This window comes from Centruroides sculpturatus, unplaced genomic scaffold, assembly GCF_000671375.1.
Source record: "Centruroides sculpturatus isolate CEXI.00-Female unplaced genomic scaffold, Cexi_2.0 scaffold556, whole genome shotgun sequence".
Lineage (NCBI taxonomy): Eukaryota > Metazoa > Arthropoda > Arachnida > Scorpiones > Buthidae > Centruroides > Centruroides sculpturatus.
The window spans coordinates 179,095-194,177 of NW_019384770.1; the positions used below are offsets into that span (position 1 = coordinate 179,095).

The following is a 15,083-nucleotide window of genomic DNA, read 5'->3' on the forward strand; positions in this document are numbered from 1 at the left end:
ATATAGCAAAAAAGAAACAATCTGTAAAAAATTTTGTATCTACAAATAGAAAAGTCAAGCATAAATTAAATAACGAAAATACTACAAATAATTCTGAAATTAAAACTCCATGTAAAAAATCTGAGCAAATGGAAAAATATACATTATATCCTGAATCCTGTAATCAGCAGAAATACGATGAAATGCAAAATCATAATTATTACGGTAAAGATAATTTTTCCAGTGGTGATTTTGATTTTATGTCAAAGGGAAATTTTCACTCTCCTGATAAACAAAATGTTGGTTATCAGAACTCATTTACTGAAGCAGATCACTGGAATTATCAGTCTTGGAATACTCGATATTTTTATCAACAGTGGAATGGCCAATTTTCAAATAGATCAAGTAGTCATCAATCTGATGAATATTACAATAACTCTTCTGGAAGAAACTTTAATTCATATAGTGATAATTCAAATACAGACAAGTTTAATAATAGTTCTGTAGAGAACAATAACAATAATTATTGCAGACAACAGAATGTCAGATATGGAAAATTGAGATCACAATCTAAACATAATTTAACATTTAACAAATATAAATATGTTAAATCTAATATTAAATCATATAAAAATACCTGTTTTGAGAAAAAAATAAAACAGAAATATGGAATAAATAATCAAGAAAGAGGATATGTAGATAATACACGTGCTAAAGGCACCTTTCCTAAACAAAAGTTATTAAATATAAATTCAGGGGCCAAATTAAACACACAGTTTCCCAATCAGTTTATTTCTTCTTCCAATAAAAATTCTCAGAATTCTAACGTAAAAGTTAGAAATATTGAGATAGAACCTTCAAAATCAACATCTCACATTAGATTTAATGATTTAGATGATACGGTAGTGAATGTTTTTGAAGATAAGGAGGTAAATGAAAATTTTGAAATTCAAAATTCAGATGAAAAGAATGGGAAAAAAACTGAATCAGATGAACTTTTAATTAAAAGAAATCAAAACAATTCTGTACAGCAAACAGATAAAGTTGAAATATTATCATCACATATTAAAAATGAAAATGGTGGACTTGAAAAATCAAATCTATCTGAAGAGGAAAATAAAAATTCAACAGACAAAAATTCTCCAAACATTGAACAAGATACTACTAATTGTACTGGAAAACTTTATAAATTATCTCAATTAATAGAGAAATCAGAAATGGAAATTGGTGCATATAATAAAGAACTAATTAATAGACTTGTAAATTTTCCTCGGAGTAGGAAGGAACAAATTCGTTTAGAACAGTGGATTAAACAACATATTAAAACAAAGAAACGATTAACTTTACCACGATTTAATTTGCAACTTGGCCCATCAGAAAATTCCAAAGAAAAAAATAAGAATTCACCATCTATTTTGCATAGTATGGTATCGGAAGTTGTGAATAGTCTTCCAGAAAATGTTTTAAATTCTGTTGTTTCCGCATTAAAAAATGGTGAAATAGAAAACATTGAACAAAATGTACAGAATGATGGAAAAAAATTTAAAAATAATAGTAATCAGACATCTGTTTTGCAAAAAAAAATTTCTTGTGATTCTATAAATATTACTGAACTGACTTATAATGATAAATTAAAATGGTTAGAAAATTGGATTACTTATAATTTACCTAGAACTGAAGAGAATGTTATCATAAAAACTGAGGCATCACAGTCAACTGAAAATGATTCCGATCAAGATAATGAGTTTTCCAAAGAATGCACCCAACCAGAAAAGGTAAGAAAGTTTTAAGTACTTCTCAATATCTGGTGTGGTAGCTGATGAATATGTAGATTTAGTATGTGTCTCTTTAATCCAAATTAGTAAAAACGGTAGACTTTCTCTCAGCTATTAGGTTAGGTACTCCTTTATTGCAAATCACAAATGTATTTCGGGCCTATATGAGCCCCTCTTCAGTGTAAATGCTCAGAAGACAGAGTAACGCTTTTCTAATTGTATGACACTCACAATGATATTTTATATAATCAAAAAAAACGTGTCCATAGTGTCGTGTATTGAATGACTCTATTACACAGGTACAATTAAAAACCTTAAAACAGTAAATATACATTATTACCTTATATATTATTACAATAACAATAACATGGTATCTTCTTACTTATAACTATACCTGTAAGGTATTTAAAACTGTATCGTGTACTTTAAGACATTATCAGAATACATCATGTTTCCATTACAGTTTATCATATCTGTTAACGTTATTATTAATTAGTTCTTTATTATATGCACCAATTTCCATTTCTATTATGAATACATCATGTTTCCATTACAGTTTATCATATCTGTTAACGTTATTGTTGTAACACATGATTTTTCTGACTTATGATGTTAGGTATCTCTCTTTTAAAAAACCTCTGTCATATTTTTTTACACTGTTCTTTTACTCTGTCATATATTTTTACTACTGTTCTTTTTATCCATTTTATTTTCAAATAGTTCTTCTCAATATCTGGTATGGTAGCTGATGAATACATAGATTTAGTATGTGTCTGTTTGATCTGAATTAGTAAAAACGGTAGACTTTCTCTCAGCTATTAGGTTAGGTACTCCTTTATTGCAAATCACAAATGCATTTCAGGCCTATATGAGCCCCTCTTCATTTACACTGAAGAGGTAACATTTTATATAAGGATGTCTCCAATTCTCAAACTGTGTTGTAGGAATGCAATGTTGTATGATGGATACCTGTAATTTGTTATAATTAAATCAAAAACAGGATATGATACAGCATTGCACGCTTTAATTTGGGAACTTGAATTAAAAGTTTCCTTAATTATAATTTGCGTTATCGTATTTTCCACTTTCTTGTGTATTATATCATATATTGTATATATCTTGAAGTGTTGTTTGTTATAAAAAATTAATCTAATTAAAATTGATGTATATAGAAAAAGTTACACAGTACAGTTTTACTTTCTACGCTGGAAGTGTAAGTGTATTTTTAGTAAATTTACTTTTAAAATCTATGTTTATTTTATACATTTGATAATTCCAAAGTACATTTCTAAAATATTAAAAAAAAAAATTGATATAATTTTACAGTAAGACCCTGCTTAACGCTGATTCAATATAACGCGGTCTGCTCGAAACCAGAAACAAAAAAAACAGCTCAAAATTTATGCTGATTTAAATTATTGTGCGTTTCATTGATTCATATATAATACGATAATTTACAAACACGAACCAATCAGCAAAAGACGGAAATTCATCATAGCACTGTACTTCCCTTAAATCTATGCTTGTTTTGTGCAATTTTGGTAAAAATATAACATCATGGATGCCATAGGAAATATCGACTTTGTTTGGCAAGAATTAACCGATGAATGCATGAACGAAGTGTGGAAGAAGTTAAGAAGTCATGACTGAAGGTATCCAAGAATTCTCAACAAAAAGAGTCTATTGCTGTATTGTTAGGTTGATTAAATTGTCAACCTAATTGATACAGAAGGATTAGGAGATGTAGACGAGCAGGATATTGAGGAGTTACTGCACATTTCTAGTGAGAGCCTTACTAATGACAACCTTCAAGAACTGGCAGAACAAGGACTTCATGTAGAACTGGAAAATAGTGATTCTGAAAACGAAGAACCCAAAGAATTTCTCTACAGATTTCCTTAGTAAAAGTTTGGTAACAATAACTGAAATCGTTAACCAAACTGTAGTGAATGATCCAGATTTTGAAAGTAGTGCAAAAGCAAAACAAGGCATCTCCCGCTATGGACATTTGCTTAATGAAAGAAAAAAACAAGTGAAAAATGAAACTAGATGATTTCATTGGAAAAAAATCAAGAATTTCAGAAGATCCAGGACCTTCATCACAAAAAATGAATTGTAAATTTCTGTGTGCATATGTTTGTGTTATTTAACATATTATTATGCAAATTAATATAAAAATAACTTAAAATTAAAGTAAAAACTGTTTATTTTTGGTCACATGTTTCCCTTTCCTTATTTACTCTATGTTAAAATGCTGTTAAAATACTCTCGTTTAATGCTGTTTCATTTAGTGCTTTGTCCTCTAGGAACGCATCCCCGTGTTATACACGATCTTACTGTATTTTGTAATATTTATTTAAAACCATTTCAAAACTTTATTTATTGTTGTATTACCATAATATTATTATTACTTATTATTATTATTACTGATTATTACTAAAATGGAGAAAAGTATAGAAATTAGTAAGACAGTTAAAAACAGATTTATAAAGAAAGGAAGAGAAGAAAAAGACATGGATATTGCAATTATATCCAGAAATGTGTCATCTACTGATGAACTGATCATTTTAGTAGTGAACTATACTCTCACAAACCCATAATCCTGTAAAGAATATTTATTGATGTAACAAAAAAGACAGTGTGGTTTATTTATAACAGACTTTTTAAAAATTAATTTATTCTTCAGAAAATTTTGAAGGCTGCTTGTGGTGTGAAGTTGTGTGTCATATATACTATTGAAGAAATTCATTGTCAGATAACTATGGATTTATTTTTTTTATTTGACTGTGTAAAAATTACCTAGAAAAAAAATTAGGGTAGAATTCTTTGTGTATAAGAACGCAAATTATGTTGCTTCAGATAGGAAATGGTAGAAACAAGATAGTTTGTCTAGATCATGTTAGTAATTATTATTTGAAATCAGTAATTGTATGCTGATAGGTCATAGAATAATAAAATAAAGTCTGTGAGAGAGAGAGATGAGAATAAATTAAATGTATTCTTGGGAAAAGGATCGATTCCTAGTTAGTTCTCTTATAAACTTTCAATGACAATTTGAAGGTTCCAATCAAAAGGAGTGTAGATTGATTGTATATCAAAGTGGAGGTTTTGAAGCAGTTCTAATGGAAATTGAGAAAAACTGACAAAGAATGAGAGAGTCCAAGCACTGCCCTTAGCAGAGAATGAGAGAAGTGAACATTATTATTTTTTGTAAAATTATTTATTTTGAGAAAAATTAATAAAATGTAAGGATTAAGATCAGGATTCTAAATAATAATCTTCATACAAATGTGTAAATTGTAAAGATCTGTGCAGTAATTTATTAGATTCAAGGAGTGTTAAAGACATTTCTTTGTTTATTTTTTTATTTTACAGTGTTTTTTAAATTACATTAGCATCTTCTAATATTTAATGATCCAATAATATCTTCATTAAATATTAATTTTATAAATTTTGATAAATAAATTATTAATTTTATTATTTCAATTTTATAGGTTAGCCAAGTTAAAGATTCTTGCATAATAAAAGTGAAAGAAGAGAGAAAAAGTGATGGTAAGATAAATTGAATTTCAAATGAATTTTCTTTTTAAAATAATAATCAAATTGTTGGATCTCAATGAATGAAAAGATTTGGGATTATTTGATTAAACCATATTCAATTAATTTAATTTTAATAAATTTAATACATACAAAACAAGGTGCAAATATTTTCAAAATACTTAATTAAAATTTATAAAATTGGAAGACATTTCTGAAGGATTAAACAAAATAGAAAATTAGTTCAGGATAATTAAATACATTAAATATTTATTTCAAACTAAATTTAGTCTTTTCTGTAAAGGTTAATATAGTATACTAGAAATTCCCCTATCAAGTGTGACAGAATACTTTTTATGAGAAAGTAGAAATTGAAGAAATGAGAAGAGTAGCATTTTCAAAAAATTCAAGAAGAGTTGTTAATATTTCTACAAATTAAGCAGTTTATACATCTGTTGTAACATAAACAGCAACAAAACAAAATTTTACTTGGAGTGGACAAAAATAGTAGAAGTTACAGAGAATTCACTTATACACATAAACAGATTTAGGCTTTTATATTAAAATCCAAACAAAAACATCTGAGATATAAAAAAATTATGCCAAGTAAAAATTTTTGACAATTTAGATGACAGTGAAAATTTTTCTTAGTTTTTCTTTGGTAAAGATAAGATTGGCACTTGGAGGTGAAATGTAGAAAACAATAATATGGTAAAAATCTAGTGGTTACCACTTCAAGCACCAAGCTTATCTTTATCAAAGAAAAACTCTTAACTTTTTTGGATTTCACAAGATACAATAGAATCTCATTTTAACGGATTGCAGAACAACAGATTTCTTGCAATAACAGATTTTTCTCCAGGTATCATCAAATGAATGTAACTTTACCTTCTTTTAGTGGATCTGTAGCTTGGAATAACAGATTTTTCTAGCCCCATCTACAGTAAATATCATGTTTTTTTCAATATTTAATTAATATTTGGATATTTCTGGAATTTTAAAAAGTACATTGTAACTAGAGCAAAAAATACACATATTTGTCACAGTTCACATTGCTAATGTTGCAGTCATGCATCAGTATAGTGTAGTGCCTGGATTAATGGCAGGAAGGTACTTCCAGCTTGATACTTCTAGACATGCATATGTCTGCAGCAAAGGCTTGTGGCAGCTTGGGGCTATTGCACCTTGAAATCACACCATCGTGTTCACTTAACAGTACCATTTCATACTGACAATGCCACCAAAAGAAGCCCAGAAACATGCACCATAATATACTGTATGATCATTTACCATGTGTTTTCTATAGAATAAAGGATAGAGATATCAAGAGACTGAATTATTTCAAGTACAGGTATTTTTTTATATGCAGGAGGTTAAAAAATGGAAATTTTTTCAAATAATATATTTTCTTGGGTGTGCAGGAAATCCATTGTTCATGATATAATAGATTATTGAAACAACAGATGATTTTCAGTGGCCCAAGGAATTCATTAAAACAAGATTCTACTGTATTAAATTTTAATTTTTTATACTTTATTTAAAAAGTTTTGATTTGTTATTTCATTCATGAAATTTCATTTATATGAAATAATAGATTATGTTTGCCATTAAGTTATCGATAGTTATAAGTTGGTTCAAACAGTTTCTATTTGCCATTAAAATATTTACACAGTTAATGGTAGAGTAGTGTTAAATTTATGTTCCTGGTAGTACTCATAGGAGTGGCCATTACTAGCAAAAATTTTAAATGAGATATTTAGGACTGTGATGTGATATCAGTCACATGGAAGGCATTATTAGATTTGGGCTGAAGATGATGAACTATGATGATAAAGAACCTATAGAGAGAATACTGGACATTATTTTATACAGTATATTATCAATTATATTCAGTTGTGCATAGTATGTGTAATATATGAGTTAGTTTAGTTTTTATATACATTTTTGTTAATGATACAATTAAGTTTACAAGGTATGTATTTTATTTTTATACCTTTTAGTGTTTTGGTTTCATGTTTTTTAGGTTTTATTTATATATTTATATTTTAATACAGATATCTCACGTGCATGTAAATTTTTGCTGTTCTAAAACATTAATATTTAAAGTCAACTTGTTACAGAGGATCTTCCAGCTTTTGATCTTTTTATATTGAAATTTATTTCTTTCTGTCCTGAAGAAGGTCATTTAACATGACCAAAAATGTTTGAAAATTAAAATTGTACTGCATTTTAAAGGTTTGAGTAGTAGTATTGTGGCATAAATTACGTAGTTCCTTCTGTGAATCTTCTAATACAATTTTTAAATAGTATGTAAATGCAATTAAAATAGAATACCAATGGACAATGTTAATGGCATTTTCCCTCATCTTTTGTTTTTTTTACAATATTTTTTCCCATTAATTATTAAAAGTAGATTAATAGGAGTGGCCATATTGACCACAGGCCTTGTTTCTTTTCTGATATTTTGGAAAATTTTTAGTTTTAGATGCTAATTTCTTATGAATTATTTATAATTTTTGATTTTAAATATTATGGAAAAATTGATTTTTCTGATATGGAATTGATAATAGTTTTATTTATAATATACCTATAACAGCAGTTATAGTCAAATTGACTGCTAGGGAGCTTTTTATAAAAACTGTTTTTTTGTTTTGTGTTGTTGTCAAATATTAGGAGATATTACATTATTAATATTGTGTATTGTTTCAAGATATATTTTAATGTAATAAAAGAGGAATTTATTTGTAATTTGAGGAAAGAAAAATTATGCATTCCATTGAGATGTATTAACTCTTCCTCTGGTGTTGCATTTGTAAATTTATATTCTTTAGTTGCAAAACACATGAATTTATTCTTGACTTTTTTATGGGACAAATCTTACATGTATTGAAAAAGTAGAAAATGTTGCCATGTGTAAATATCAAAAAATAACCTTTTCTTCTTTCTAGAAAAAGTTTATTAATGGAACAATTCATTAATAAATATTTTACTGGAAAGAAGCAAAGTTTATTTTTTGATATTTGCAATTGGTTCCAGTTTTGTTTTACATTTTTTTTTGTGTCATTATGTATACATTCTCCTTAATATATCCTTAGATATTTACAAAATGTGTCAGAAGATGAGTCATACTGTGATTAAGAAAATGTTTCAGAAGTTGTTAATGACAATAGTAAAGAAATAATTCATTGTAACAGGGGAGCATCTGAGAGTTCTGATACCAATGATGCAATTGGCAATCCTAATTATAGGAATGGACAATCCCCATCCATTGTGTAGAAATTGCCAATTTCTTAATGGTATGCCTAACTGTGGAAATGGGAGAACATCAGTGGAAGTATCATCTAATGACAATTTTGCAGCTGATGGAACAGTATAGGAGATTTTTGAGGTGTCACATGCATTATGCAATATTTTGAATGAGGAGGAGGACCAACCCCCAAATGTACAATGTTGCATAAATAAAGAAAGTTTTCTGAGTTTATGGTGGTTATTCGTTGATATGCCAATTCTTTAACATTGATAGTATATCAGGCAAAAAGTAAAAATTAAAATATCTTGATATTGGGTACATTCCATGATTAGAAATTGGAAATGATAAGAAGGAACATTCATTCATTCGTGTTTTATTAATTCAAATAACTTACATTGCCTGATATTGCAATGAATGATCAAGCATTGGATACACATAAAGTACAGTACATACAGTAGTAGGTAGATATGAATCTAACACATCAAACAGAAGTATAATGATAGTGTTAATTAAGCACATTACATGATATAAAAGACAACATGTACAGTTAGGCTAGAACTTGAGCCTTTACAGTAGGGGTTAAATGAGATAATTATAAGCTATTTACATAAGTTACAAGAGGTTTACATGCCAAGACAGGTTTCAATGGCTAATTAATAATTGTAGTCCTAAAATATTTTTCAACAAGCTGGAGAAACAGATCAGCAGTCTTTGTCATGCAGTAAGTCTTGTGCCTCACAAGACCAGTGGCAATTTTTGCTGAGAAGCAGTGTCCTTAGCTGGTTTCTTCTGTTGCTATACACTCAAATTTAGTGGAAGCACCATCCCATTTATTGCAGATGGGACATAAGTCGTTGAGGTGCAGGGAAAATCTGTTTAGGTAGGAGTTAAAATGACCGTGGTTTGTATAGAATTGCACAGTATGATGAGTTATTTTTATCCAGTTGTTATGGAGTAGTATTTTTAAATCAAGAAAGAACTGTCTTGTGATTGAAGGAGTATTATTATTCCAGTGCTGTTGCCAGTTTTGTAATAGCTTGTTCCAGAGTATAGTTTTAATTCCCTTGAGGGACAGTTTGTTATAATTGATTGGAATATTCTGATTGTTGGCTGTCTCCTTCGCTAGAGTGGAGTGTCCATTCTGTTGTTGCTGGTGTTTTCACTGTGGGATTGAGTCCATTTGAAATAGTAATCATTGTCATAGTTGACTATTATTCGTTGTATGGTTGAGGTGATGGGGTGCAGAGACTTTTCTTTTTCTTGATTGCTGATAATGCAGCACTGCAGTCAGTGATGATTACTATTCTGCCATTGTTAACCCCTTCATTCCCGATCATTAATTAAATTGATATAAGATTAATATTAAAATACATTAAAAATACTTAAAACTGAAAAAAAACGAAAGAAATGCGTTAATTTTGAAGAAAAAGATTCAAATTTTATTTTCCTTTGTTTCGCCTCTCTGTGAAATTTAACACGGATGAGTCATTGTTTACACAGCTGGGTGACCTTGAACACAGCTGGAGTTTGATTTCCCGGGACATTCCCATGTACGCCGCGGGAGGTCAAGGGTTTAAAGTAGGGTGAATATAAGTGACACGGAAATTTTTAAATATTTGCGTTAATTTTGAAGAAAAAGCTTCAAATTTTATTTTCCTTTGTTTCCCCTTTCTGTGAAATTTAACACTGATGAGTCATTGTTTACACAGCTGGGTGACCTTGAACACAGCTGGAGTCCGATTTCCCGGGACATTCTCATAGACGTCTCGGGAGGACAAGGGTTTAAAGTAGGGTGACTATAAGCGACACAGAAATTTTTAAATATTTTTAAAAAATTCAAAATTTTATTGCGATTTTCGACCCCCCCTAATTAATTAATTTTATATTTAAAAAAATATATTAATTAAAAAAATTAAAAAACCATTGGAGGTCGTTTTTGACATCAGAAACTAACTTTAAATAACTTTACCAAATGAATATCTGTGCACTACAACTTAGGAACCATGAAATAAATTTGATAAAAAACTCCCATTAAAAAACAACTGAGCCTTAATCGAGCCTTATTAAAGGCTAATTAAAATCGCGATAAAATTTTTTCGCGTGGGCAAAAAATTTTGAAAAAATTTGGGGACCTAAAAAACATTCCAAAAATTCAAAAAAAAATTTTTTTTTCAAAAATGGCCTTAAGGACCACGTTTTTCGTAAGGTTATGTAGGCTTGACGTATATATACGTCAATGGAGACTAAGGAGTTAACGGCTCATTCACACCAGTTAATAGCCTGCAATATCGCGTGAAGCTCGGCCTGAAAGATCGTGCATAAGGGCCCTAAACAAAATGATTTGGTAAAGATTTCTACATTCAGTAGACTACAAAACTGGCTCCCACTTCATTTTCCTGTCTGGAACCATCTGTGAAAATTGTGATTGGACATTCTGTGAGGCAGTCCTCTAGAATTCTTAAGTCAGTGTGTGGGCTTAAAGTCAGCTCAAATGGGATTGGTTGTTCCCATAAGTCTGGGGATATCGTTAACGTTTGTGTAGTCACATTTTCACCCCATTTTATTTTCCAGATGGTGTGCTGATAATTAATCATTAGATCTATAGGTGGTTTGTGGGCTAGGACCTATAGCTGGCATTAGCTGTGGTCTTGTATGCTGTCGTTATAAGCAGAAGTTTTCTTTTGGGGTGTACCTTGCTAATAACATAGCCCCAGGTACTGCACCTGTACAAAAACATGGAAAGAAATATGCTATTATAAATGGTCCCCATAGCCTTGTTGTTTAGGCCCCACGAGGTTTTGGCCACTTTTGCAAAAGCTTGCATGATGTGCCCAGTTCATTGGGTGATGTAGTGGACATGTTGGTTCCATGAGAGGCGGTGGTCTAGAATAATGTCCAAGTACTTCAATTCCTTCATGACTCCTATGTGACTTTCATTCATGCAGAGTGTGGGGACATGGGCATACAAATTTCTCTGCCCTGACAGATTCAAAATGATTGCTTTCTTCTTTCTTGCATTGAACTTCAATTTAATTTGTTTGCCCAATTATGGATTTTTTGTAAGACCAGATTTCCTTTGATCTCAAGGACTGCACGCGATTGGCCTCCTATTAGTACTAATGCATCTTTGATGTAAGCTACTGCAGTGTCATGCCCTAGGTTTTGATTCAGGAATAGAGATCATTAGTTGAATTGTTAATGTCGTTTTATGGTGTTCATGATCCAGTTGTATCTCTACTTTTCAGTGCACATTTTAATCACATATCTCCCTAGATTTGCAGATGCATGAGTGCAAAAGTCTCTCTATGATTGCAATTTTATATCCAGTATCTTGTCTTGGTATGTTCTTTGGTGTGGTAAATACTGCTGCCTATGCTGCTTCCTTAGTGCTGGGTTATGGCACCATTGAAATCTCTGTCGGAATTTATTGTTCATCTTACACAGTGCTGAGAGTTTGTCGTTCCACCAGGGAACCATTTTCCTTCTGGAGATTGTTTTAGAGATGAATAGCTTGCGTGCTGAGGTAATACCCTGGATGCATGTGCTAATTTGGTGTTTAGCTTCCTCAAGTCTATGAGTGTCATGGAGACTCTCTCAGTAGTCCAGAGCCTCCATGACACTCATACTTATATTATGATCTAAGTATTCTGCAATTGCAGTTCAATTTGCTCTTGAGGGATTGTAGTGATAACTGCTGGCCAGAGGCTGGTTTGCACTCCCATGGCATTGAAAGTGATGTAGGTATGTTCACTAAAGTTATGTGCATCCAAAACCTTCCAATCAGCGATAGATGCAAAACAGCCACTGGAACAAGTGGTTACGTCCATACAAGAGAAGTAGCAACTGTTGTTGAAGGTAGGAGAAGGTTGTTGGTCATTGATTATAAAGAAATTATGTTGGTCCAGGAACTCTGATAAGAAGAAACTGCCAGAAACTGTAGTATTTTATAATAAAACAAAATTCAATTTAGATGATGATGACCAGATAGCAAGGAAATATACAGTAAAAGCTACCGCACATCATTTGCCAGTTCATGTATTCTATAATATATTGGTTCTAGCTGCAATAAATTCTTGGACAATAGTTTAAAAGGTTATAGATAAGGACATAACTAGGAAAAATTTCATCCTAAATTTGGTTGAAAAATTTCATCCTAAATTTGGTTGAAAAATTTACTCAAGACTAAAAAACTACACAAGCTAAATAAACAACAGAGGGAAAAATTGAAAAACTATCCTACAAATATATGTGATATTAATGCCAAATTGCAAAATGTAAAAAATATGTGTGTAAAAAGTGCACAGTTTATGTTACTAGAATTTGTATGGAATGTTCTAAGTAGTTTTGGATCAGGGAGTTCAATTTTCAAATTGCCGTATGGTAACATATAGCAAGAGATTTGTCATTAATGTCTGCATAAAGTTACCCTCCATTTGTCATATATTCATCATCATAAGTCTAAATATCTAAATATGGAATATTTCAGTATTACAGTAGAGCGCCATTTATCCGAAACGTCGGTTATCCGAAATAATTCCAGTCGGCAAATTTAAATTTTCACTAGTGCTGTGGTGCTGCAATCTTTGGCTATATCCAATGGCTACTCCAATACTTTTTAGGTTTGTGTATGTATTTTAGCTGGCAGCACTGTCACTTTTGTGTAGTGTTTTTCTGATGACTGTGTCATGCTGAGTCGAACGTTTTTGATACTAGATAACTTCTAAAGTATAAATTTTTTTTGTTTTTATATTTATTTTGTTTGTACAAAATAAAGAAATAATTTTTAACGATACAATAACCACGATTATTATTTTAAAAAGTTTACATTAGGCTTAATATTGACGAAAATTCAACGTGAAGTGACACGCAACGGAGAAAAATTTCAACATGGGACAGGTTAATATATTTTTTTCATACATAATCGGTTATCTGAAAAATAAGTTATCTGAACAACCCCAGTCCCCAATTGATTCGGATAAACGACGCTCTACTGTATATCTTGTAACCTTATTTCTCAAACAAATCACATACATTCTTTGATGTATTAAAGATAATTTAAAGCTTAATTAAAAACATTTGAAAATAATTAAATTAATTGCTGTTGGAACAGCATAAAGTAGAGTTTTCAGATTTATATAAAAGAGAAAGGTCAATAATTTAACCTTTAACCACAATAAAGTTGAACTATGCATCAAAGTTGAAGTTAAATTATGGAATTTTTTTTTAAATATTTATCTGAAAACAGGTTGAATTGTTGAAAAAGTTTCCTTTGAAATTATTTCATATTTGTCTATTGGATTATGTGATATAATCAATTAATTTTATTATTGATAATATTTGATTATTACTATTATTTTTTAAATTTAATATAATTAATAATTTCAGTAATTATTACAAAAAATTTTCAATTTTTCTAAATTCTTGTTTAATCATTTTAATGATATGAAAAATTTGTTTTTACAGATGAATCTACCAGCACTGTTAATTTTGAAGATTCAGTTAACATGAGTGGTGTAACAGAAAATATTGAAAATGATACAAATTTTTCAGACGTGTCACCTGTTACTAAAGATTCTGGCACGATACCAAGTGAAAATGACAATTTATCATCAAGTTTAAGCAGTGATCAAAATAATAATTTAAACTTAAGTGATATTAGAATAAAAACGGAGCCCGTTGATTTAGAAGAAGAAATTAATGAAAATATTAAAAGTGATGTAGGTAATATCCCAAATAGTTTTGATGCACTAAATAGAAATTTTACTTCATTGCCCCAATCAGTTGAAATGAATGCATTTAATGAGCCTTCTAATATTAGTCATTCACCAAGTTTAAGTAATATGGTTAATGTTGAAGATATACTTCGTAAAAGAGGCTTATTACAGCCACAAACACCAGAAAGAACAAATGTTTCAAATGGAAATCAGTCAAAGGTAACTTCTGGATCATCATCACAGACTTTAATTCAAGAAATACTAGCAATAAGTCAAAAAGAAGAAGAGATAAGAATACAAGCACAAAAAATTGATCAAAGTATAATTTATTTAATGAAATTGATAGAAGAAGAAAAGAAAAAAAGAACTCAGGTATGCATTGTTACATTGAACTTCATTATTATTACGTTTCTACCAGAAATTTGTTGTTATACATATTGCTAAATAGTTGAGAAATTTTTGTGTCTGACAAGTGAAACATTTGATTATTGTACAGTTTTTTTCAACTAATATTTCAAAATTCTTATACATAAATCATATTTAAATTTAAACAGAGGCTGTTGATGTTACATAAAATATTTATCTTAACATTGAATCTTTTTAATTAAATTGCCTCAATGTCCTTTTTTCTTATTAATATATAAATTTTCGACTATAAATTCGTATCTTCTATTATCAGGACTTATTATACTGGTTTTACAGATAATATTACAAAGATTAACAGAAAACAATTTTTATTTTATTTCGTATACCTGGACACATACACAGTTTTGCGTTTCGGACATATTCGTCCCTCTTCGGACATATTAATTGAATCTTTTTGTTTTC

At 29.9% G+C, this 15,083-nt stretch overlaps 1 protein-coding gene across 1 annotated transcript in view; it reads left to right on the forward strand.

Moving 5' to 3' along the window:
- The first annotated feature begins 22 nt into the window (after positions 1–22).
- LOC111628960 (GATA zinc finger domain-containing protein 14-like) overlaps positions 23–15,083 on the forward strand; it is a 48,972-nt gene continuing 33,911 nt past the window's right edge. Inside the window, exons 1-3 of the mRNA XM_023372820.1 lie at positions 23–1,754; positions 5,249–5,306; positions 14,005–14,627. Coding sequence (XP_023228588.1) covers positions 129–1,754; positions 5,249–5,306; positions 14,005–14,627 — 2,307 coding nt within the window. The 5' untranslated portion in view covers positions 23–128. The remainder of the gene's footprint in view (positions 1,755–5,248; positions 5,307–14,004; positions 14,628–15,083) is intronic.